The following is a 23,795-nucleotide window of genomic DNA, read 5'->3' as shown; positions in this document are numbered from 1 at the left end:
GTTTTTATTTTTCTGCATCATCAGCTCTCATCTTGCTACTAAGTCTTATGCTTTGAGTTTGTGTGTGTATTATAGAAAAAAATAATCACACCAGAGACAAGAGATTTGCTTGCATCAACTCTGACGCTGTCAGTTCATTCCAATTCTTATTAATATTTATTGTCTGCATACTTTTTTGTGGGCTTTAAATTGGGTTTATTAACACCATATAAAAACAGCTAATAGCTCTTAAAGGGGAGGGTGCATATTTGCTGCTGACTGGAAAGAATGGTTCTAAATGAACCAACAGCTTCCAGGTTCCCTGGTTGCCTTGGCAATTGTGATCCAGGAGCAGTGAGGTCTTGGTTGCTGCAGTGGGCAGAAAACCCACCAGGCAATACCTCTGTCACCAATAGGAAGAGGCCATAGAAGAAGTTAATATCAATAATTTTGGTGGCAGGACATGGGTTAGGCAGAATTTTAGTGTCCTAGGGAAACAAGTGATATGGGGAGTAGGCAAGAAAGTAGACCTGAAGCACAAAGTAGCCACGGTCATCTTGAATGACAGAACAGGCTCAATAGGCCATGGGGTGTTTTCCTGCTCCTATATCATATTCTTGTTTTCCCTTGAGCATTGCTTCATTGCGCTGGCATTCCCTAATGGAATTGCAACATGTTTGTCCCCATGGTTCTCTGAATCTTCCTATTTCTCCTCATCTGAGAAAGAATGTTGTCCCTCCATCTCTCTAGTTGACAGATCTTCACTAATCACAATGGCCTGGACATCCACTGAGATGCATATTGTAATGTCATGCCTGATCAGTCCAAAAAGTGAAAGTTCACCTTTAATAATCCATTAGTCTGCACAATTCTGTTGTGGAGCCATGGGAAGCACTGCATCAATCCTTCACTAGGTGGTGCAGTACCAAACAGTTGGCATGAGCTATGTTTGTAATGACAGCTCCTGTCATTAAGAATCTATCTCTGTAGTCATGTGGGGGTCTCAGGAAGCTGTGGCACTTCCGTGTTTTAACATATGTAAGAATATGAGAGCTCCCTGGGAACCAAGTTCACATTTGGATGATTTGTTTGTGGTAGTCACAGATGACTTGCACATTGATGGAGTGGAACCCTTTCTAGTTAGTGAATGTTGCTGGCTGTTCCCAGGGAGCTCTGATCACCACAAGAATGCAGTCTTAACACCTTGTCCTTGTGGGAAACACTAAAATAGCCCCAAAGCTGACAATTCTGGCAACTTGACTCACAGAATCTATCGTAAATTTAACCAACTCATTGGCAATTCTGACTGAGTATTGGTGACTTCTCAGATGCATCTATAAATGGCTGCCTGTGAGATGCCACACGTTTGCTCTGGAGTTCTGGAATGATTTGAGTCATAAAACAATGGAATGCTGCAATGACTGGACCAATACATTGAGGATACAGCTGGAGAACTGGACATCTGAGACATCTGAGACAGGACATTCTGTAATGAGAAAAGAATAATTGATAAGTGATCTCTTGAGGATGAGTGACCATTATATAATTGAAGCTGCAGAGTGAGGTAGTTGATTCTGTGACTGGATCACGAAATCTTAATAAAGGAAACTATGATGGTATGAGGCATGAGATGGCTATGACAGATTGAGGAATGTTTCTGAAAGGAATGACACTAGATAGGCAGTGGCAAAAATTCAAAGAACAACAAAGTGATCTACAAAAAATGTTGATTCCTGTCTGCTGCAAGATTGTGAAGAGAAGAATGGCCAAACCTTGCCTTATGAAGGAAGTTGAAAATAGTAGATATAAAAATGAAGCATACAAATAGGCAAGAAAATGCAAAGACCTAAGGATTGGGAACAGTTTAGAAGTTAGCAAGGGAAGATCAAGAAATTGATTAAGAAGGGGAAATTAGATTATGAGAGTAAACTTGCAGAGTACCTAAGAACTGACTATTAAAGTTTCCATAAGTACATAAAGAGAAAAGGATTGCTGAAAACTAAAGTGGGTCCTTTACAGTCAAAAAACAGTGACTTTGTAATGGGAAGCAAGGAAATGACTTATAAGCTAAATTCATATTTTGCTTCTCTCTTTGCAAAGGCGGACAAAATTAATGTACCAGAAATGATGGGAAGCACAGGGTTTAATGAGAGAGAGGAACTGAAGCAAATCTGCATTAGTACTGAAGTAATGTTGGAGAAATTGATGGGATTGAAGGATAATAAATTCCCAGGGTTCAATAATTGACATCCTTCAGTGCTTAAGGAAGTGGCCTTGGAAACAGTAAATGATCATCCAGGATTCTTTAGACTCTGGAATACTTCCTAAAGGTTTGAGGACAGCTCGTGGGTGGCTCGTTCGTGGGTGGCACGGTGGCACAGTGGTTAGCACTGCTGCCTCGCAGCGCCAGAGACCCCGGTTCAATTCCCGCCTCAGGCGACTGACTGTGTGGAGTTTGCACGTTCTCCCCGTGTCTGCGTGGGTTTCCTCCGGGTGCTCCGGTTTCCTCCCACAGTCCAAAGATGTGCAGGGTTAGGTGAATTGGCCATACTAAATTGCCCGTAGTGTTAGGTAAGGGGTAAATGTAGGGGTATGGGTGGGTTTCGCTTCGGCGGGTCGGTGTGGACTTGTTGGGCCGAAAGGCCTGTTTCCACACTGTAAAGTAATCTAATCTAATCTAATGTAACCTCACATTTAAAAAAGGGAAACAGAGAGAAAAAGGGAATTATAGACCAGTGAGTAGTGGAGACGTTGCGAGAGTCCATTATCAAAGATTTTATCAACAAGTAATTATCGACAAGTTTCATCCCACCATCAGACTTAACATGGATTACTCTTCTGAATCAGCCTCATTCTTGGACATATTCATCTCAATCAAGGACGGAAACCTCAGTTCTTTACCTTTCAGCAAGCCCACGGAGAGCCTCACGATGCTTCACTTCTCTAGCTTCCACCTTAAGCATATTAAAGAAGCCTTCCCCTACTGACAAAACCTACATATACACAGGATGTGCTCAGACAAGGAGGAAAACGACGGCTGCCTAAATATGCTGAAAGCCACCCTCAAAAAAAGGGATACAATGCTCAACTCATTGATCGACAGTTCCAACATGCCACAGCAACAAATCACAACAACCTCCTCAGAAGACACGCATGGGGCACGATTGATTTTGCTTCATCATTCAGTACTTCCCCAGAGTGGAGAAACTACGCCATGTTCTTTGCAGCCTTCAACAAATCATAATGACAATGAATATCTTGCCAAGCCATTCCCTTTGTGTCCACTTCTCGCCTTCTAACAGCCACCTAACCTCAAGCACACCATCGTTCACAGCAAACAACCCAACCTTCAGGAGAACAGTGACCATAACACCACACAACCCTGCCACCACAACTCTGTAGGACATGTCAGATCATCGACATGGATACTATCATCACATGTGGGAACACTATTCATCATGTGCGTGGTACGGACTCCTGTGACTCGGCCAATGTTGTCTACTCATACACTGCAGGCAAGGATGTCCTGAGGCATGATATATTGGCAAGACCATGCAGACGGTAGGGCAATGGATGAATGGACACCATGCAACAATCTCAAGACAGGAATGTTCCCTTCCAATGGAGGAATACTTCAATGGTCAAGGACCTTCAGCCTTTGATCTTCGGCTAAGTGTCCTCCAAAGCAGCCTTCAAGCAGAAACTGATAGCTAAGTTCTGTACTCATGAGGACAGCCTCACTAGTGATCTTGGGTTTGTGTCACGTTACATGTAAGCCCTCCATAGTGTTCTGTGTTTGTAAGATCTTTCTTACTGCTCTGTTTTGACACCATAATTTTGCTAACTTATTGTGATCTATTTACCTTTATTAGTTTGTACAGTTTTGGATTACTAGTTACTTTGGTTAGTCCCTTGTCATGTGACTCTGATACCTATCGAGTTATTCCAGCCATTTAGTTTGTCTCCAGCACCATCTTATTTTTGACTTTTTGTAATTATTCTCCATCCTAATTAATCAATTCATAGGTCAACCCTTCACTTACTATTTTGCTGCTTATTTACACAATTTGACACTTTTGATCACCTACAAAGACTTGTTATTCAGCCCTCGACACTTCACTCATAGTATTTGTACTTATTTGTTGACAGACCTAACGACATGGAATCATCTTGCCATTATCTCTCCGTCTATAAGTTCTGTACCTGTGTACTTCACTCCACTTCATCTGACAAAGGAGCAGTGCTCTGAAAGCTTGTGATTTCAAATGAAACTGTTGGACTATAACCTAGTATTGTGTGACTTCTGACTTTGTCCACCCCAGTCCAACACCAACACCTCCACATCAAGGATTTTATAGCAGACTGCTTAGAAAACAATGATAGAATCAGACCCAGTCAACATAAATTTACATAAGGGAAATCATGTTTGACCAATCTACTGGAATTCTTCAGCGATATAATTAATAGAATTCATCGGGAGGGGCCAGTGGATGTGGTTTTTTTTTGGACCGACAGAAGGCTTTCAACAAAGTCCCAGGTAATAGATTAGTATATAACATTAAAGCACATGGGATTGGGGTAATATATTATTGGGGGTTATATGTAATATAGCTGGATAGAGAATCAGTTAGCAGACAGAAAACAAAGAGTAGGAATAACTTTCTTTTTCTGAATGGCAGGCAGTCACTAGTGGGGTAACACAGGGATTTGTACTAGGACCGCAGCTATTCATAATGTATGTTAATGATTTGGTGAGGGAACTAAATGTAATATCTCAAAGTTTGCAAATGGTGCAAAGCTGGTGGAAGAGGGAGCTATGCGGAGAATGCAGAAATGTTGCAGTGTGATTTGGCAAGCTCAGTGGGTGGGCAAATGCATGATAAATGCAATATAATATGAATAAATGTGAGGTTATCCACTTTGATAGCAAAAAAAGGAATGCAGATCATTATTTGAATGGCTGCAAATTGAAAGAGAAGAATGTTCAATGAGATCTTGATTTTCTCGTGCATGAGTTGCTGAAAGTGAACACACAGGTGCAGCAGGCATGAAGAAAGCAAACTATATGTTGGCCTTCACAGTGACAGGATTTTACAGGTAAATGGATGCCTGGCTGCAATTATCCAGAGGCTACACTCAGAATATTGTGTGCAGTTTAGTCTCCTTATCTGAAAAAAGTTGTTCTTGCTACAAAGGTAGTTCAGAAAAGATTTGCCAAATTGTTTTCTGGGATGGCAAGACTGACACATGAGCAGAGATTGAGTCAATTAAGACTGGATTCACTGGAGTTTAGAAGAATGAGAGGAAGGAGATCTCATAGTAACCTGTAAAATTCTAACAGGACTAGACAGGTTCGATGCAGGAAGGATGTTCCTAATGGTGAGAGAGTCTAGATCCCGGGTCATCATTTTAGGATAATGGTTAAACCTGTTAGGACTAAGATGAGAAATGTCTTCACCGAGAGAATGGTGAGCCTTTGGGATTCACTATGATAGAAGGTGTTGAGGCCAAAACAATATGTTTTCAAAAAGGTGCTGGTGTAACTTTTGTGGCTAAAGGGATTAGGAATCAAGGGATATGGGGGGAAGGCAGGATTGAGGTATTGAGCTCATTGATCAGCCATGATCATGATGAATGGTGGGGCAGGCTCGAGGGGTTGAATGGCCTACTCCTGGTCCTATTTTATTTGTTTGTATGTTTCTATCTTTAGTGAGCACTTAAAAGATGGAAGCAGTGTATTAGGTGCTGCACTCATTGAGGAGGTGATCTCAAAGGCAGTCGCACTTCTTCAGAGAGAGAGACTGAGCTAATAGCATGACATATATGAAGCATGGTGTGCGGCTGCTTTTACATGTGGGAGTTGTTTACCAGAAAAACGCCTTTGGGTGTGATCCAATAAGGTGATCATGGTTCAGTCTATTCAGTGGCAGAGCACCAGAAAACTTTCTGGAAAGTGAGAGAGTTTGGGATAGTCTTTAGTGAGCACTTCCGATATGGAAGCAGTGTGATGGGTGCTGCACTCCATTGAGGAGGTGAGCTCAAAGCAATCGCACCTCTTCAAACTGTCATGATTTGGATTCAACATATTGTCTAGCTATCACCATTGTTAACAGCTAACCCGAGAATGCAACTTTAAAAAAAAGGGTTTTGTGATTTACACATGAAAGAAGTGAAACTATTACTGTATTCTAACAGATGGTAGGCTTAACAGACAATCAATTTTTCAATGTATAATTTCAGTTACATCACACTGCAAATTTTTGTTTAAATTCTGTGTTACGATCGAGCCCTCCACAATCACCTGATGAAGGAGCATCGCTCCGAAAGCTAGTGTGCTTCCAATTAAACCTGTTGGACTATAACCTGGTGTTGTGTGATTTTTAACTCTTCAAACTGGATCTGCAGCATCATAGTAGGGGAAGAACGCTACTCTCTGTGGCTCTCAAGGTGGTCCTCACCCTTAATTTTGAAGCAGCTGGTCCTTCCAGGCTGGTGCATTTGACATTTCCTGCATTTTACTGTTCACTACTCTGGGAATTCTCAGAGTTCCTGTATACATGGAGAGGAAAATTTATTGTTGACTTTTGTTCCAAAAGCTTAAATGCATAAGAAGAGATTTGGGGAGAGGGAGCAGGGTAGGGAGGGGGAGAAAATCATACCATGTTACAGCATCTGTACTTATAGATTGCAGGTTGAGGATGAAGTGAGGCAAGTTGGTGCACACACTGAGGTTGAAGCTGAATGACTAATGGAGACAAGGCCCTTACCATTGGGTTGCTGCCTGTCTTACAGTATGGAGGAGTATGTGCAGCCCTTATCTGCATGGTATGACACCACTGAGTATGCTTATAGCTAACATTTTGTTTTGTACCTCATGTTCCTAACATTGGTAATTTCCAGCAAGTCATGCACTGAGCTGCGGGTGGAATGTTAGTCATTGTGAATACCTTCCTAAGAAGATAAAGGTGAATTCCGGGGATCAGGGTTGAGGGCAGCTCAGGAATAAAAGCAGGCAGTATTGAAGGTGAGGAGCACCCAACTCAGGCAGAGTTTGCAGCCTCAAAGCACCTCAGGATGTGTCAGATTTGCAGTAGGTGTAGAACTTTCCACTCCCACTTCCATTTTCTGGTGAGACACGGTGTAGACACAGTCTCATTCAGTCCTTGGATATTAATGAAATGGTGCTCGATACTAGAGTGGGCCCTGAGACTGCAAGTGTTGGAGGCCATCCTCTCATTTTCTTTCCAAACGATGAAGTCAGTGCTGCAGCCTAGGCAGTAGGATTTGGGGCCTTAAATGTGTTTCCCCAGCATTCCATCAATTGTACATAGGCGGCACTAAGAGAGCCATGTCACAACACTGCAGAATTCATCAATAGGAAGGGCTTCCATTCAATAGTGTTCACATGAACTTTGATCACTGTAATCACTTCCTGATGGTGTATGCCCACTATCTAAGCAGCTGTCATGATGTCTATGTCCTGGAGTATTTTCATGTACCTGATGTGTTTGAGGATCCAGGTGCCTTACAGGTTTGATTATTGCATGACAACGGCTACCCACTGTGACGTGTGTAACTCCCTGACTGATAAGGTGTGGAGATGCAATGCTACCCATGCTTAGACCAGAGCCCTGGTAGAATAATGATAGAGTTCCTGGAGATGTGATTTTGCTGCTTGGACTGATCTGGGGGGCTCCTCCAGTATAGTCTGGTAGTGTGTCACATAGACTCATAGAGTTCATAGAGATGTACAGCATGGAAACAGACCCTTCAGTCCAACCCATCCATGCCGGCCAGATATCCCAACCCAATCTAGTCCCACCTGCCAGCACCCGGCCCATATCCTTCCAAACCCTTCCTATTCATATACCCATCCAAATGCTTCTTAAATGTTGCAATTGTACCAGCCTCCACCACATCCTCTGGCAGCTCATTCCATACATGTACCATCCTCTGCGTGAAAACGTTGCCCCGTAGGTCTCTTTTATATCTTTCCTCTCTCACGCTAAACCTATGCCCTCTAGTTCTGGACTCCACGACCCCAGGAAAAGACTTTGTCTATTTATCCTCTCCATGCCCCTCTTAATTTTGTAAACCTTTATAAGGTCACCCCTTAGCCTCCGACGCTCCAGGAAAACAGCCCCAGCCTGTTCAGCCTCTCCCTGTAGCTCAAATCCTCCAAACCTGGTAACATCCTTGTAAATCTTTTCTGAACCCTTTCAAGTTTCACAACATCTTTCTGCTAGGAAGGAGACCAGAATTGCATTCAATATTCCAACAGTGGCCTAACCAATGTCCTGTACAGCCTCAACATGACCTCCCAACTCCTGTACTCAATACTCTGACCAATAAAGGAAAGCATACCAAATGCCTTCTTCACTATCCTATCTACCTGCGACTCTACTTTCAAGGAGCTATGAACCTACACTCCAAGGTTTCTTTGTTCAGCAACACTCCCTAGGACCTTACCATTAAGTGTATAAGTCCTGCTAAGATTTGCTTTCCCAAAATGCAGCACCTCGCATTTATCTGAATTAAACTCCATCTGCCACTTCTCAGCACATTGGCCCATCTGGTGAAGATCCTGTTGTCATCTGAAGTAACCTTCTTCGCTGTCCACTACACTTCCAATTTTGGTGTCATCTGCAAACTTACTAACTGTACCTCTTATGCCCGCATCCAAATCATTTATGTAAATGACAAAAAGTAGAGGACCCAGCACCGATCCTTGTGGCACTCCATTGGTCACAGGCCTCCAGTCTGAAAAACAACCCTCCACCACCACCCACTGTCTTCTACCTTTGAGCCAGTTCTGTATCCAAATGGCTAGTTCTCCTTGTATTCCATGAGATCTAACCTTGCTAATCAGTCTCCCATGGGGACCTTGTCAAACGGCTGACTGAAGTTCATATAGATCGCATCTACAGCTCTGCCCTCATCAATCCTCTTTGTTACTTCTTCAAAAAACTCAATCAAGTTTGTGAGACATGATTTCCCACGCACAAAGCCATGTTGACTATCCCTAACCAGTGCTTGCCTTTCCAAATACATGTACATCCTGTCCGTCAGGATTCCCTCCAAATACTTGCCCATCACTGAGTTCAGGCTCACTGGTCTGTTGTCCCTGTGTTGTCTTTACCACCCTTCTTAAACAGTGGCACCACGTTTGCCAACCTCCAGTCTTCCGGCACCTCACCTGTGACTATCGATGCTACAAATATCTCAGCAAGAGGACCAGCAATCACTTCTCTAGCTTCTCACAGAGCTCTCGGGTACACCTGATCAATTCCTGGGGATTTATCCACCTTTAACTGTTTCAAGACATCCAGCACTTCCTCCTCTGCAATCTGAACATTTTGCAAGATGTCACCATCTATTTCCCTACACTCTATATCTTCCATATCCTTTTCCACAGTAAATACTGATGCAAAATACTCATTTAGTATCTCCCCCATTTTCTGTGGCTCCACACAAAGGCCGCCTTGCTGATCTTTGAGGAGCCCTATTCTCTCCCTAGTTACCCTTTTATCCTTAATATATTTGTAAAAACCTTTTGGATTCTCCTTAATTCTACTTGCCAAAGGTATCTCATGTCCCCGTTTTGCCCTCCTGATTTCTCTCTTAAGTATACTCCTACTTCCTTTATGCTCTTCTAAGGATTCACTCGATCTATCCTGTCTATACCTTACATATGCTTCCTTCTTTTTCTTAACCAAACCCTGAATTTCTTTAGTCATCCAGCATTCCCTATACCTACCAGCCTTCCCTTTCACCCTGACAGGAATATACTTTCTCTGGATTCTTGTTATCTCATTTCTGAAGGCTTCCCATTTTCCAGCTGTCCCTTTACCTGCGAACATCTGCCTCCAGCTTTCGAAAGTTCTTGCCTAATACAGTCAAAATTGGCCTTTCTCCAATTTATCCTGGCATATTGTGCTCTGCACATTTGGAGCAGGCAATGAGACTATGTGATAAATGCTGAGCAGCTGGGAAATGGAAACAGTCTTCCAAGGACGAGGGAGAGGATGCTTGGGAGGAGGAAGCTCTCTGTGAAATGGAGAGCTCAACTGCATCGGGCTGTACAAGGCATTACAAGACCTGATTGAAACCTGGTACCAACAGATGAGAGCTGGATGCGGCAGATAGTTGTGGTCATGATGTCAGTATTTAGTCTGCACTGTTGCGGTGAACAACAGCCTTCTATTCATTTTATTTGTGTTTACTTTTGCTGGCTGTAAGTAAAAGTTCATGTTTGGAATTGTCTAATTGCTTGCCAGTGTGTAATTAGATTACTTACTGTGTGGAAACAGGCCCTTCGGCCCAACAAGTCCACACTGACCCTCTGAAGAGCAACCCACCCAGACCCATTCCCCTACACGTACCACTACAGGCAATTTAGCATGGCCAATTCACCTAACTTGCACATTTTTTGGACTGTGGGAGGAAACCGGAGCACCCAGAGGAAACCCACACAGACACGGGGAGAATGTGCAAATTCCACACAGACAGTTGCCTGAGAGCAGAAATCGAACCCGGCTCTCTAGCGCTGTGAGGCAACACTGCTAACCACTGTGCTACTAATGTTCTACTACTTTACAATGACAAGATATGGATCTACTGTGGACACTGGGGCCAGAATAGCTGTGACTTAGAGAGAATATTTAGCCAGAATGTAACTAAGGAGAGGTGAATTGTGTGGCCTGGTGGTTAAACAGATGAACTTTAGAGCCTAGTGAGAGAAAGTACAACAGAGTTTAAAGCACCCTGGCTATGTTTTGTAACCAGCACAATTTTGTGGCTGCTGCTTGGGCAACACTGCATTGTCAACACTTTTTTGGGTGCATGTTGATATCAGATGCTGGTCTTACAATGGATATTCGATGAGTGAGGAGTTCTGGGAATGGCAAGTGGTTCATTGGGGCTAGAATTGAGTGAGAGGAGTGCAATAGGGGCAGTGTGTTAATAGGTAGTTAATGCGGCAAGTTTGGCAAGATATGGTGAGAGATCTTGCTAGGACTTGAGGAGAGAAATCCTCCATGAAATTTGAGGAAATTGACACTATGCCGAAAAAACACTAAGATTCAATCTAAGAGTTCTAATGGCATGAAGGTGGCATAAGTGTCCATTCATTGTATTGATGCATTTCACTTGTAAATATACGTTAAACTTTACTTTAGTCATGTATGTTGAATGGTCATTATATTGCCAGTTCCATGCATATAAGGGAGTTAGAATTCATTTCTCATCTGTACTGGATGATAATTGGAAAGGTGTACTTAATTCTCACGAGATTATCTTTTAATGAAGCATGACAACAAATATATGCCAAAAGGCTTCCCAATGCTTACCAACCTTCCATTAAACTTCCAAGAATGTAATACAGTTGCATCATGCCACCTGCCCCTTCCTGTCCCAGGAATTAGATCAACTTTCCACCGTATGAGTAAGTTGTTCACTTGGGTCAAAATCTGGTGGCATACTCTTGTCTGTTGCATCATGTTTTATTCAAACTCTTGAGTTCTTACTCAAGCTTTTACAATGTTACAGTCACTTCCAGTCCCTCACCTTTAAGAGGTACATTCTACAATTAAGTAACGCCAGTCTGTCATAAAATTGAGCCATTTGCTGTTGCCAACAATTGCTCAACAGTGTATTAAACCTGGGTCTGCACACCAAAACCATGGAAATGAGCAGGCAGCACAAAGTTTGGCTATAACATTTCAACCAGAAGTAGAATAATCACATATCTCAATCCCATGCCTGAGTTCAAGGGTTATCTAATTTAGCTCCATAGTGTGGAGTAGAAATTTGGAGACAGAATGGCAGTGGACAGTCCCTTACCATGACTAAAATTCTCCCTAAATGTTAAATTTAACACAAGACAGATATAGCAAAACTGACTGGAAAGAGGACAAATACAAAGTTTGGAATCAACTGCATCCACATGTAACCATAACATGGAAGAATAACTTAACTGGTGTTTGGTAAATTGGGTTTAATTCCAAATATATATTAGGCAGAGAATCAGAAGCAGATTGTGCCAGTAGGGTCAATTTTTTTTACTTAAAAGAGAGGTTGCAAGGAAAGCAGAAGAAGGCCAGCTAGCTGTAGGTTGACAACTGGCTGAAGTCAAAGACCTTATAACAGAGAGGGAAGTAAAAGGAAAACTATAACATGTATAAAAGGGTCTCCCAGTAAAAGGCATTATATGCCATTAAAAGCATCTATAAAGTGATATTATCATATACTTCTGGGTAATCCAAGATGGAGGACAGGAAAAATTTCTGGCTATAACAGATGCTCCTTTTTTGAGGTATTTTAGGTGTTGGAGGTGATTTCCTTGAATTCCAGGAGCAGCAATTACTGTTTTATATGCTGTTGCATTGTTTTGGAACTTTGGAAAAACATGTCAAAGCAACAACAGTTTTAAAAGGGAGAAGAACAAACAAAGGAAGCACATGGTGAGGTCAGTGCAGGAGAGAGAGAGAGAAAGAAACTGACACAGCAGTGAACCTGTACAGTTACTGCCTTTGCTGTTTGAATTCATGTATCGCTGGACATCGGAGTGTATCTGGAAAAATTAACAAACAGTGAAATTTACAACTGATCTTGGAAGAACTATTTGGGTGAAGTTCACAGCACAGAAACAGATAAGTGAATTTTTTAAGTGTGGCCTACAGAAAGTCTGCGGTCGTTAGTAGAGTGGGTTCTTTGTTGATTTTTTTTAGATATGTCTCTTGATTAAACTTAAAATATAAGCTATAACTATTAATTTAACCTAGGGCAGTGTTTTGTAGAGGAAAAAGACAGTGTTATTTTCTGGGTCTGTAGATTGTGAAGGAGCAAAAATGGCCTTTAGTAGAGTGATATGCGCTTCTTGTCAGATGTGGGAGTACAAAAAGAGTTAAAGGGTTACTGCGGATTATTATATCTGCAATAAATGCTGTTGGTTGTTAATTTTATCACATCGAATGGATCGGTTGGAGGGACAGTTAGAAACAACGGGGTATTTGCAACAGCAACAGTATGTGATGGATGGCAGATATCGGAAGGGGGGGATGTCTCAGATACAGTCACATAGATGGGTTAACTCCAGGAAAGGTAAGGGAGATAGGCAGATAGTGCAGGAGTCTTCTGTGGCTATCCCCATTTCAAACAAGTATGCTGTTTTGGAAAATGTAGGGGGTGATGGATTCTCAAGGGAACGTACCACGAACAGCCAAATTTCTGGTATTGAGACTGGCTCTAATGCAACAAGGGGTACGTTGGGTTCCAAGAGATCAATTGAGTTAGGGGATTCTCTAGGTACAGATGTTTCTGTGGCCAGCAGTGAAAAATCAGAATGGTGTGTTGCTTCCCTGGTGCCAGGATCAACGATGTCTCAGAAAGCGTGCAGAAAGTTCTCAAGAGGGAGAAGGGCCAGCAAGAGGTTATTGTCCACATTGGAACCAACGACATAGGAAGGGAAAAGGTTAAGATTCTGAAGGGAGATTACAGCGAGTTAGTTAGGAATTTAAAAAGGAGGTCCTCAAGAATAGTAATATCTGGATTACACCCAGTGCTACAAGCTAGTGAGGTCAAGAATAGAGGGATAGAGCAGATGAATGCATGGCTGAGGAGCTGGTGTATGGGAGAAAGATTCACATTTTTGGATCATTGGAATCTCTTTTGGGGTAGAAGTGACCTGTACAAGAAGGATGGATTGCACCTAAATTGGAAGGGGACTATTATACTGGCAGGGAGATTTGCGAGAGCTGCTCGGGCGGATTTAAACTAATAAGGTTGGGGGAGGGGGGACGGGGGAGACCCAGGGAGATATTGAGGAAAGAGATCAATCTGATTCTGGCACAGTTGAGAACAGAAGCGAGTCAAACAGTCAGGGCAGGTAGGGACAAGGTAGGACTAATACATTAAACTGCATTTATTTCAATGCAAGGGGCCTAACAGGGAAGGCAGATGAACTCAGGGCATGCTTAGGAACATGGGACTGGGATATCATAGCAATTACAGAAAAATGGCTCAGGGATGGGCAGGACTGGCTGCTTAATGTTCTAGGAAACAAATGATACAGGAAGGATAGAAAGGAAGGCAAGAGAGGAGGGGGAGTGGCATTTTTGATAAGGGATAGCATTACAGCTGTGCTGAGGGAGGATATTCCTGGAAATACATCCAAGGAAGTTGTTTGGGTGGAACTGAGAAATAAGAAAGGGATGATCACCTTACTGGGATTGTATAATACACCCCCTAATAGTCAGAGGGAAATTGAGAAATGAACTTGTAAGGAGATCTCAGCTATCTGTACGAATAGGGTGGTTATGGTAGGGGATGTTATCTTTCCAAACATAGGCTGGAACTGCCATAGTGTTAAGGGTTTAGAGGAGAGGAATTTGTTAAATGTGTACGAGAAAATTTTCTGATTCAGAATGTGGATGTACCTATTAGAGAAGGTGCAAAACTTGACCTACTCTTGGGATATAAGGCAGGGCAGGTGACTGAGGTGTCAGTAGGGGAGCACTTTGGGGCCAGCGACCATAATTCTATTAATTTTGAAATAGTTATGGAAAAGGAAAGACCAGATCTAAATTGGAGAAAGGCCAATTTTGACGGTATTAGGCAAGAATTTTCAAAAGCTGATTGGGGGCAAATGTTCGCAGGTAAAGGGATGATTGGAAAATGGGAAGCCTTCAGAAATGAGATAATGAGAATCCAGAGATAGTATATTTCTGTTAGGGTGAAACGAAAGGCTGTAGGTATAGGGAATGCTGGATGACTAAAGAAATTGAGGGTTTGGTTAAGAAAAATAAGGAAGCATATGTAAGGTATAGACAGGGTAGACCAAGTGAATCCTTAGAAGAGTATAAAGACAGTAGGAGTATACTTAAGAGGGAAATCAGGAGGGCAAAACTGGGACATGAGATAGCTTTGGCAAATCGAATTAAAGAGAATCCAAAAGGTTTTTACAAATACATTAAGGACAAAAGGGTAATTAGGGAGAGAATATGGCTCCTCAAAGATCAGCAAGGCGGCCTTTGTGTGGAGCCGCAGAAAATGGGGGAGATAATAAACGAATATTTTGCATCAGTATTTACTATGGAAAAAGATGTGGAAGATATAGAGTGTAGGGAAATAGATGGTGACACCTTGCAAAATGTCCAGATTACAGAGGAGGAAATGCTGGATGTCTTGAAACGCTTAAAAGTGGATAAATACCCAGGACCTGATCAGGTGTACCCTCGAAGCTAGAGAAAGGGAAGTGATTGATGGGCCTCTTGCTGAGATATTTATATCATCGATAGTCACAGGTGAAATACCAGATGCCTGGAGGTTGGCTAACGTGGTGCTACTGTTTAAGAAGGGTGGTAAGGACAAGCCAGGGAATTATAGGCCAGTGAGCCTGATGTCAGTGGTGGGGAGGTTGTTGGAGGGAATCATGAGGCAAGGACTGATTAGGGATAGTCAGCATGGCTTTGTGTGTGGAAAATCATGTCTCACAAACTTGATTGAGTTTTTTGAAGAAATAACAAAGAGGATTGATGAGAGAAGAGCGGTAGGTGTGATCGATATGGACTTCAGTAAGGCGTTCGATAAGGTTCCCCATGGGAGATTGGTTAGCAAGGTTAGATCTCATGGAATACAGGGAGAACTAGCCATTTGGATACAGAACTGACTCAAACGTAGAAGACAGAGGCTGGTAGTGCAGGGTTGTTTTTCAGACTGGAGGCCTGTGACCAGTGGAGTGTCACAAGGATCGGTGCTGGGTCCTCTATTTTTTGTCATTTACATAAATGATTTGGATGCGAGAAAAAGAGATACAGTTAGTAAATTTGCAGATGACACCAAAATTGGAGGTGTAGTGGACAGCAAAGAAGATTACCTCAGGTGACAATAGGATCTTGATCAGATGGGCCAATGTGCTGAGAAGTGGCAGATGGAATTTAATTCAGATAAATGCGAGATGTGCATTTTGGGAAAGCAAATCTTAGCAGCACTTAAACACTATGCCTGCTATGCCTGTCTCTTCGTCAGACCCAGCTATGCCTGCCTCTTCGGCGGACCCAGCTATGCCTGCCTCTTGGGCGGACCAAACCAAAGGAGTAGCCATGGGCACCTGCATGGGCCCTAGCTATGCCTGCATCTTCATTGGACCAAACCAAAGGAGTAGCCACGGGCACCCGCGTGGGCCCCAGCTATGCCTGCCTCTTCGTTGGATCAAACCAAAGGATTAGCCATGGGCACCCACATGGGCCCTAGCTATGCCTGCCTCTTCGTCGCACCAAATCAAAGGAGTAGCCATGGGCACCCGCATGGGCCCCAGCTAGGCCTGCCTCTTTGTCGGATTCCATCCGCCATCACGGAGGCCTCCAATCCCTCCGCTTCTTCCTCTCCCGCCGACCCAACCAGTACCCTTCCACTGACACCCTCCTTTGATTGACTGAACTAGTCCTCACTCTTAACAACTTCTCTTTCCAATCCTCTCACTTCCTCCAAACCAAGGGAGTAGCCATTGGCACCCGCATGGGCCCCAGCTATGCCTGCCTCTTCGTCGGATATGTGGAACAGTCCATCTTCCGCAGCTACACTGGCACCATCCCCCACCTTTACCTCCGCTACATCGATGATTGTATTGGCGCTACCTCGTGCTCCCACGAGGAGGTTGAACAGTTCATCCACTTTATAACATCTTCCACCCCAACCTCAAATTTACCTGAACCGTCTCAGACTCCTCCCTCCCCGTCCTAGACCTCTCCATTTCTATCTCGGGTGACCGACTCAACACAGACATTTAATATAAACTGACCAACTCCCACAGCTATCTAGTTACACCTCCTGCCACCCTGCCCCCTGTAAAAATGCCATCCCATATTCCCAATTCCTTCGCCTCCACCGCATCTGCACCCAGGAGGACCAATTCCAATACCGAACAACCCAAATGGCCTCCTTCTTCAAAGACTGCAATTTCCCCTCCGATGTGGTCGACGATGCTCTCCACTGCAGCTCCTCCACTTCCCGCACCTCCGCCCTTGAACCCCGCCCCTCCAATCGCCACCAGGACAGAACCCCACTGGTCCTCACCTTCCATCCCACCAATCTCCGGATACATCGTATCATCCTCCATCATTTCCGCCACCTCTAAATAGACCCCTCCACCAGGGATATATTTCCCTCCCCACCCCTATCAGTGTTCCGGAGAGACCACTCCCTCCGCGACTCTCTCGTCAGGTCCACACCCCCCACCAACCCCACCTCCACTCCCGGCACCTTCCCCTGCAACCGCAAGAAGTGCAAAACCTGCGCCCACACCTCCCCCCGCACCTCCCTCCAAGGCCCCAATGGATCCTTCCATATCCGTCACAAATTCACCTGCACCTCCACACACATTATTTACTCTATCCGCTGCACCCGATGTGGTCTCCTCTACATTGGGGAGACAGGCCGCCTACTTGTGGAATGTTTCAGGGAACACCGCTGAGACACCCGCACCAACCAACCCAACTGCCCCGTGGCTGAACACTTTAACTCCCCCTCCCACTCCGCCAAGGACATGTAGATCCTTGGCCTCCTCCATCACCAGACCCTGGCCACACGACGCCTGGAGGAAGAGCGCCTCATCTTCTGCCTAGGAACCCTCCAAACACACGGGATGAATGTAGATTTTTCCAGTTTCCTCATTTCCCCTCCCCCCACCTTATCTCAGTCCCAACCCCCGGATTCAGCACCAACCTCTTGACCTGCAATCTTCTTCCCGACCTCTCCGCCCCCACCCCCGGCCTATCACCCTCACCCTCACCTCCTTCCACCTATCGTATTCCCAGCGCCCCTCCCCCAAATATCCCCAACCCCACCTTTTATCTCAGCCCGCTTGGCACACCAGCCTCATTCCTAAAGAAGGGCTTATGCCCGAAACGTCGATTCTCCTGCTCCTCAGATGCTGCCTGGCCTGCTGTGCTTTTCCAGCACCACACTTTTCAACTCTGGTCTCCAGCATTTGCAGTCCTCACTTTCTCCCAGTTGATTTTAAACACTTAATGGTAAGGTCCAAGGGAGTGTTGCTGATAATAAAGAGGTTGGAGTGCAGTTTCATAGCTCCTTGAAAGTGGAGTCGCAGGTAGATAGGATAGTGAAGAAGGCGTTTGGTGTGCTTTCTTTTATTGGTCAGAGTATTGAGTACAGGAGTTGGGAGGTCATGTTGCGGCTGTACAGGACATTGGTTAGGCCACTGTTGGAATATTGCGTACAATTCTGGTCTCCTTCCTAGCAGAAAGATGTTGTGAAATTTGAAAGGGTTCAGAAAAGATTTACAAGGGTGTTGCCAGGGTTGGAGAATTTGATCTATAGGGAGAGGCTGACCAGGCTGGGGCTGTTTTCCCTGGAGCTTTGGAGGCTGAGGAGTGACCTTATAGAGGTTTATAAAATTGTGAGGGGCATGGATAGGATAAACAAACAAAGTCTTTTCCCTGGGGTGGGAGGGGAGTCCAGAACTAGAGGCCATAGGTTTAGGGTAAGAGTGGAAAGATATAAAAGAGACCTACGGGGCAACGTTTTCACACAGAGAGTGGTACATGCATGGAATGAGCTGCCAGAAGAAGTGGTGGAGGCTGGTACAATTGCAACATTTAAAGGGCATTTGGATGGGTATATGAATAGGAAGGGTTTGGAGGGATATGGGCCGGGTGCTGGCAGGTGGGATTAGATTGGGTTGGACTATCTGGTCGGCATGGACAGGCTGAACCGAAGGGTCTGTTTCCATGCTGTACATCTCTATGACTCTATACACTATTGTGAAGAATAAGTTGCCAGGATAGGAAAAGCCACAATTAGGTAATGCCATGATTGGATAGCTAAGAAAAAAATGTATTTATTGTAATAAAGCACTATACAGAAATAAATAAAACAGCTTTGAAATAAGAATCAATTTTGTCACTGAGTAATTTCAATGAAAAATTAAATAAGACTATTTGTTTTCCTTTTGATAATGATATTAATATATATTTATAAACAGATACATTTCTATCTGAACCTGAAAGTCCATTGAATTCTTTGTCAGATAACATCATTGACAGAAATATCCTGTTGCTATCGAAGCATGTCTGCCTTTACATCTTTCAGCCAATTATATTTTGAAACGGCAAATTAATTTGCTTAACAGAAATCATAACCGCCATTTGGCTTAGGTGGTTAGGATGGACAGTGATTCGAGACTTTGCACAACTGATGAATTCTACCAGCTTAAAAGTCTGCACATTCCTTAATTTTACAAAGGTATTGTATAATTTTTTGGTTTAAGTTACAGACAAATGTAGTTGTGTAATGGAATAGAATTGTGTCAGAATAAATGGTTGATTACTCTTTTAATTCATTGGTATTTGTGTATTTTATGCGACATTATACAGGCAATGAAGATATTTTTAAAGTCCAATATTGGTGCCAGTTTTTGTGTAGTTGTGAATTTTAAACATGAAAACTGTATGATGTTGGTATTTGGTTTCTTCATGTCATGTAGTTGGACTTTTGACCTACGTGGTTTTGGAAAACATCTTTTTTTACAACCGCTTAAAGAGAGCAACATTACTTTCGCATTTGTCGCTGCAGATTCATGATTTCATAAACAAAAGTGCACATTTGGGGACAATTTCTGCAGGGGAAAATTGACCTTAACATTGAGATGGGAGGGTAAGAATAAGATTAGTAGCACTCTCTGATAAATTCCACAGATGATAGTCAGACAGAAACCCAGCTAATGCAGGTTCGAAATTATTTTTGTGGAATCAAACAGAGCAAATGTACACCACTCAACCACAAAACATTTTGAAATGTTGCTGCCCAGAACAACTCCCTCGCAACCACCCACCCCAGACTAATCTTACTGCGAGGTGGGGAGCCCAACATTAGTCAGCCTTAATCTGATGAGCTCTCGTGGAACATCTGTTTGTCTTGTTCAGCTCACTAGTCCAATACAAATGCTATAGCCTCAAAATTGCAGGCAGTTTATTGTTATCAAGGCCAGTGATCAATAATCAACCTCTTTGTATGTTTATAGATGAAAGGTGTTTCGTATCAACTTGCATCCATGTCCTTTTGTCACAAAAATCCATTAGCAGCAAATTTTAAAAGTTCATTTAATTCTTTATGCCAGGTGGCAATCTTTAGTTTGTTACCACAATTTTATGTTAAGGTTTCACTTCTGCTTTATAACTGCCTTGCAAATAGTAAACATTACTCAAGGAAGTGACTGAACAAGTGAGCAGAGTTGCAGCCTACTAATAACATAAAGCATTTTGGTGTTTCTCTAAATTAAGAAATTTGTGCACTGTCTTTTTAAATAATTAAAAATATGTCTGCAATCTCTAGCAAAAAGTCATAAATTCCATGAAAGGTTTTAAGATTGAAACAAAGTGCAGAGTTGCAAGATAATTTTTGGTTTGTAGTTTATTAAAGAGCTGTAGCACTCATACCATTATTATTATTGTACCATTTTTAATGGCAAAACAGTAATATCAGAAAATTATATCATTCAGATGAATACGTTCATTTGTACATTTTGCTGTTCACTTATCAATTTCTTTATTGTGGACGCAAAGATTATACTGAAGGGATTCCAGGCTACTCTGGAGTGTTATTGTTGTATTCAGATTGTGTCACTAAATATAAATACTTCACACTATCTTCAACATGCTTGGTGGAAGGCTGTTGTTCCTCACATGAGGGAGTTGGATGCTCAGAGTTGGCAAACTCTACAGACTCTTACAAAATCTTCAAATGCTTTATCCCACCAATTTTGCCCTCAGAGTCTCCAGTGCCTCCTATTCCATGGGTATTATGACTGGAGGAAAAGTGAATCACCTTAATGTAGGTCTCTCTGTTTAAGTTATGTAGCATCTCACTCTGTGAATGCAACCAAGCTGTTGATGTTTAGTGCAGAAAAGGATTATGCAGATCTTAGTGACATCATTATATACCTTAAATACTGACAATTAGGTACAGCAATTGAACTCGGGTCTCTGGCGCTGTGAGGCAGCAGTGCTAACCACTGTGCCACCGTGCTGCCCATGGTTATGGTAGGGAATTTTAACTTTCCAAACATAGACTGAGACTGCCATAGTGTTAAGAGTTTAGATGGAGAAGAATGTGTTAAGTGTGTACAAGAAAGTCTTCTGATTCCATATATGGATGTACCTACAAGAGAAGGTGCAAATCTTGACCTACTCTTCAGAAATAAGGCAGGGCAGGTGACAGAGGTGTCAGTGGGGAGCACTTTGGGACCAGCGACCATAATTCTAATAATATTAAAATCGTGATAGAAAAAGATAGACCAGATCTAAAAGTTGAAGTTCTAAATTGGAGAAAGGCCAATTTTGAGGTATTAGGCAAGAACTTTCAAAAGCTGATTGGGGGCAGATGTTCACAAGTAAAGGGATGGCTGGAAAATGGGATAGAAAGATTGCAGAGACAGTATATTCCTGTTAGAGGCTAGTAGGTATGGAGAATGCTGGATGACTAAAGAAATTGAGGGTTTGGTTAAGAAAAAGAAGGAAGCATATGTCAAGTACAAACAGGATAGATCAAATTAATCCTGAGAAGAGTATACAGGCAGTAGGAGTATACTTAAAAGGGAAATCAGGAGAGCAAAAAGTGGACATGAGATAACTTTGGCAAATAGAGATAAGGAGAATCCAAAGGCTTTTTACAAGTACATTAAGGACAAAAGGGTAACTAGGGAGAGAATAGGGCCCCTCAAAGATCAGCAAGGTGGCCTTTGTGTGGAGTCGCAGGAGATGAGGAGATACTAAATGAGTATTTTGCATCAGTGTTTACTGTGGAAAAGGACATGGAATTTAAAGCATGTAGGGAAATAGATGGTGACACCTTGCAAAATTTCTGTCTTTCAGAGGAGGAATTGCTGGATGTCTTGAAATGCTTTAAAGTGGATAAATCCCCAGGACCTGATCAGGTGTACCCTAGAACTCTGTGAGAAGCTGGGGAAGTGATTGCTGGGCCTCATACTGAGATGTTTGTATCATTTATAGTCACACGTGAGGTGCCAGAAGACTGGACATTGGCTAACGTGATGCCACTGGTTAAGAAAGGTGGTAAGGACAACCCAGAAACTATAGACCAGTGAGCCTGATGTCAGTGGTGGGCAAGCTGTTGAGGGAATCCTGAGGGACAGGATGTACATGTATTTGGAGAGGCAAGGACTGATTAGGGATAGTCAACATGGCTTTGTACATGGGAAATCATGTCTCACAAACATGATTGAGTTTTTTGAAGAAGCAACAAAGAGGATTGATAAGGGCAGAGCGGTAGATGTGATCTATGTGGACTTCAGTAAGGCATTCATCAAGGTTCCCCATGGGCAACTAGTTAGCAAGGTTAGACCTCATGGAATACAGGGAAAACTAGCCATTTGGATGCAGAACTTGCTCAAAGGCAGAAGTCAGAGGGTGGTGGTGGAGGGTTTTTCAGACTGGAGGCCTGTGACCAGTGGTGTGCCACAAGGATCAGTGCTGGGTCCTCTACTTTTCGTCATTTATATCAATGATTTGGATGTGAGCATAAGAGGTATAGTTAGTAAGTTTGCAGATGACACCAAAATTGGAGGTGTAGTGGACAGTGAAGAAGGTTACCTCAGATTACAACGGGATCTTGATCAGATGAACCAATGGGCTGAGAAGTGGCAGATATAGTTTAATTCAGATAAATATGAGATGCTGCATTTGCAAGCAAATCTTAGCAGGACTTACACACTTAATGGTAAGGGAGTGTTACTAAACAAGGAGATCTTGGAGTGCAGGTTCATAGCTCCTTGAAAGTGGAGTTGCAGGTAGATAGGATAGTGAAGAAGGTATTTGGTATGCTTTCTTTTATTGGTTAGAGTATTGAGTACAGAGGTGGAAGGTCATGCTGCAGCTGTACAGGACATTAGTTAGGCCACTGTTGGAATATTGCGTGCAATTCTGGTCTCCTTCCTATCGGACGGATGTTGTGAAACTTGAAAGGGTTCAGAAATTATTTACAAGAATGTTGCCAGGGTTGGAGGATTTGAGCTATAGGGCGTGTTTGAATAGGCTGGGGCCATTTTCCCTGAAGCATTGAAGGCTGAGGGGTGACCTTATAGAGGTTTATAAAATTGTGAGGGGCATGGATTAGGTAAATAGATGAGGTCTTTTCCCTGAGGTGGGGGAGTCCAGAACTAGAGGGCATAGGTTTAGGGTGACAGGGGAAAGATGTAAAAGAGACCTAAGGGGCAACTTTTTCACACAGAGGGTGGTGCGTGTGTGGTATGGGCTGCCAGAGGAAGTGGTGGAAGCTTGTACAATTGCACCATTTATAAGGCATCTGGATGGGTATATCAATAGGATGGGTTTGGAGGGATATGGATCAGATGCAGGCAGGTGGGACTTGATTGGTGTGGGATATCTGGACAGCATGGACGGGTTGGACCAAAGGGTCTGTTTCCATGCTGCACATCTTTATGACTCTATGACTCTGTATTTAAAGTAATTGGATCAAGTCTTCCTTGAAAATAAATCGTGTATTTGTGACACATGTTATTAATGCACAAATTGGTCTGCATGTCCAGAGAAAGAAAAGATATACAATGATGTTACGACTGATGTTGGAGTCAGAGTCATGCAGTCATAGAGTTGTACAGCACTGAAACAGACCCTTCGGTCCAACCCGCCCATGTAGACCAGTTATCCCAACCCAATCTAGTACCACCTGCCAGCACCCGACCCATATCACTCCAAACTCTTCCTATCCATATACCCATCCAAATGCCTTTTAAATGTTGCAATTGTACCAGCCTCCACCAC

The 23,795-nt window shown here is 43.1% G+C and overlaps 1 protein-coding gene across 4 annotated transcripts in view; it reads left to right on the top strand.

The window, feature by feature from the left end:
- Positions 1–23,795, top strand: part of LOC122556673 (nuclear factor NF-kappa-B p105 subunit-like) — a 150,546-nt gene that overhangs the window by 43,047 nt on the left and 83,704 nt on the right. Inside the window, exon 1 of one of the 4 annotated variants that reach the window (XM_087995361.1) lies at positions 19,149–19,239. The exons of the other annotated variants lie outside the window; for them this stretch is intronic. Coding sequence (XP_087851487.1) covers positions 19,192–19,239 — 48 coding nt within the window. The 5' untranslated portion in view covers positions 19,149–19,191. Of the gene's footprint in view, positions 1–19,148; positions 19,240–23,795 lie in introns of those variants that run through there. 4 annotated transcript variants of the gene reach the window in all.

This window comes from Chiloscyllium plagiosum, unplaced genomic scaffold (genome assembly GCF_037043375.1).
Source record: "Chiloscyllium plagiosum isolate Xiang-an unplaced genomic scaffold, Cpla_swu_hap1 HiC_scaffold_16, whole genome shotgun sequence".
In the NCBI taxonomy this organism is placed as follows: Eukaryota; Metazoa; Chordata; class Chondrichthyes; order Orectolobiformes; family Hemiscylliidae; genus Chiloscyllium; species Chiloscyllium plagiosum.
This window is presented reverse-complemented; position numbering and strand designations above follow the sequence as displayed.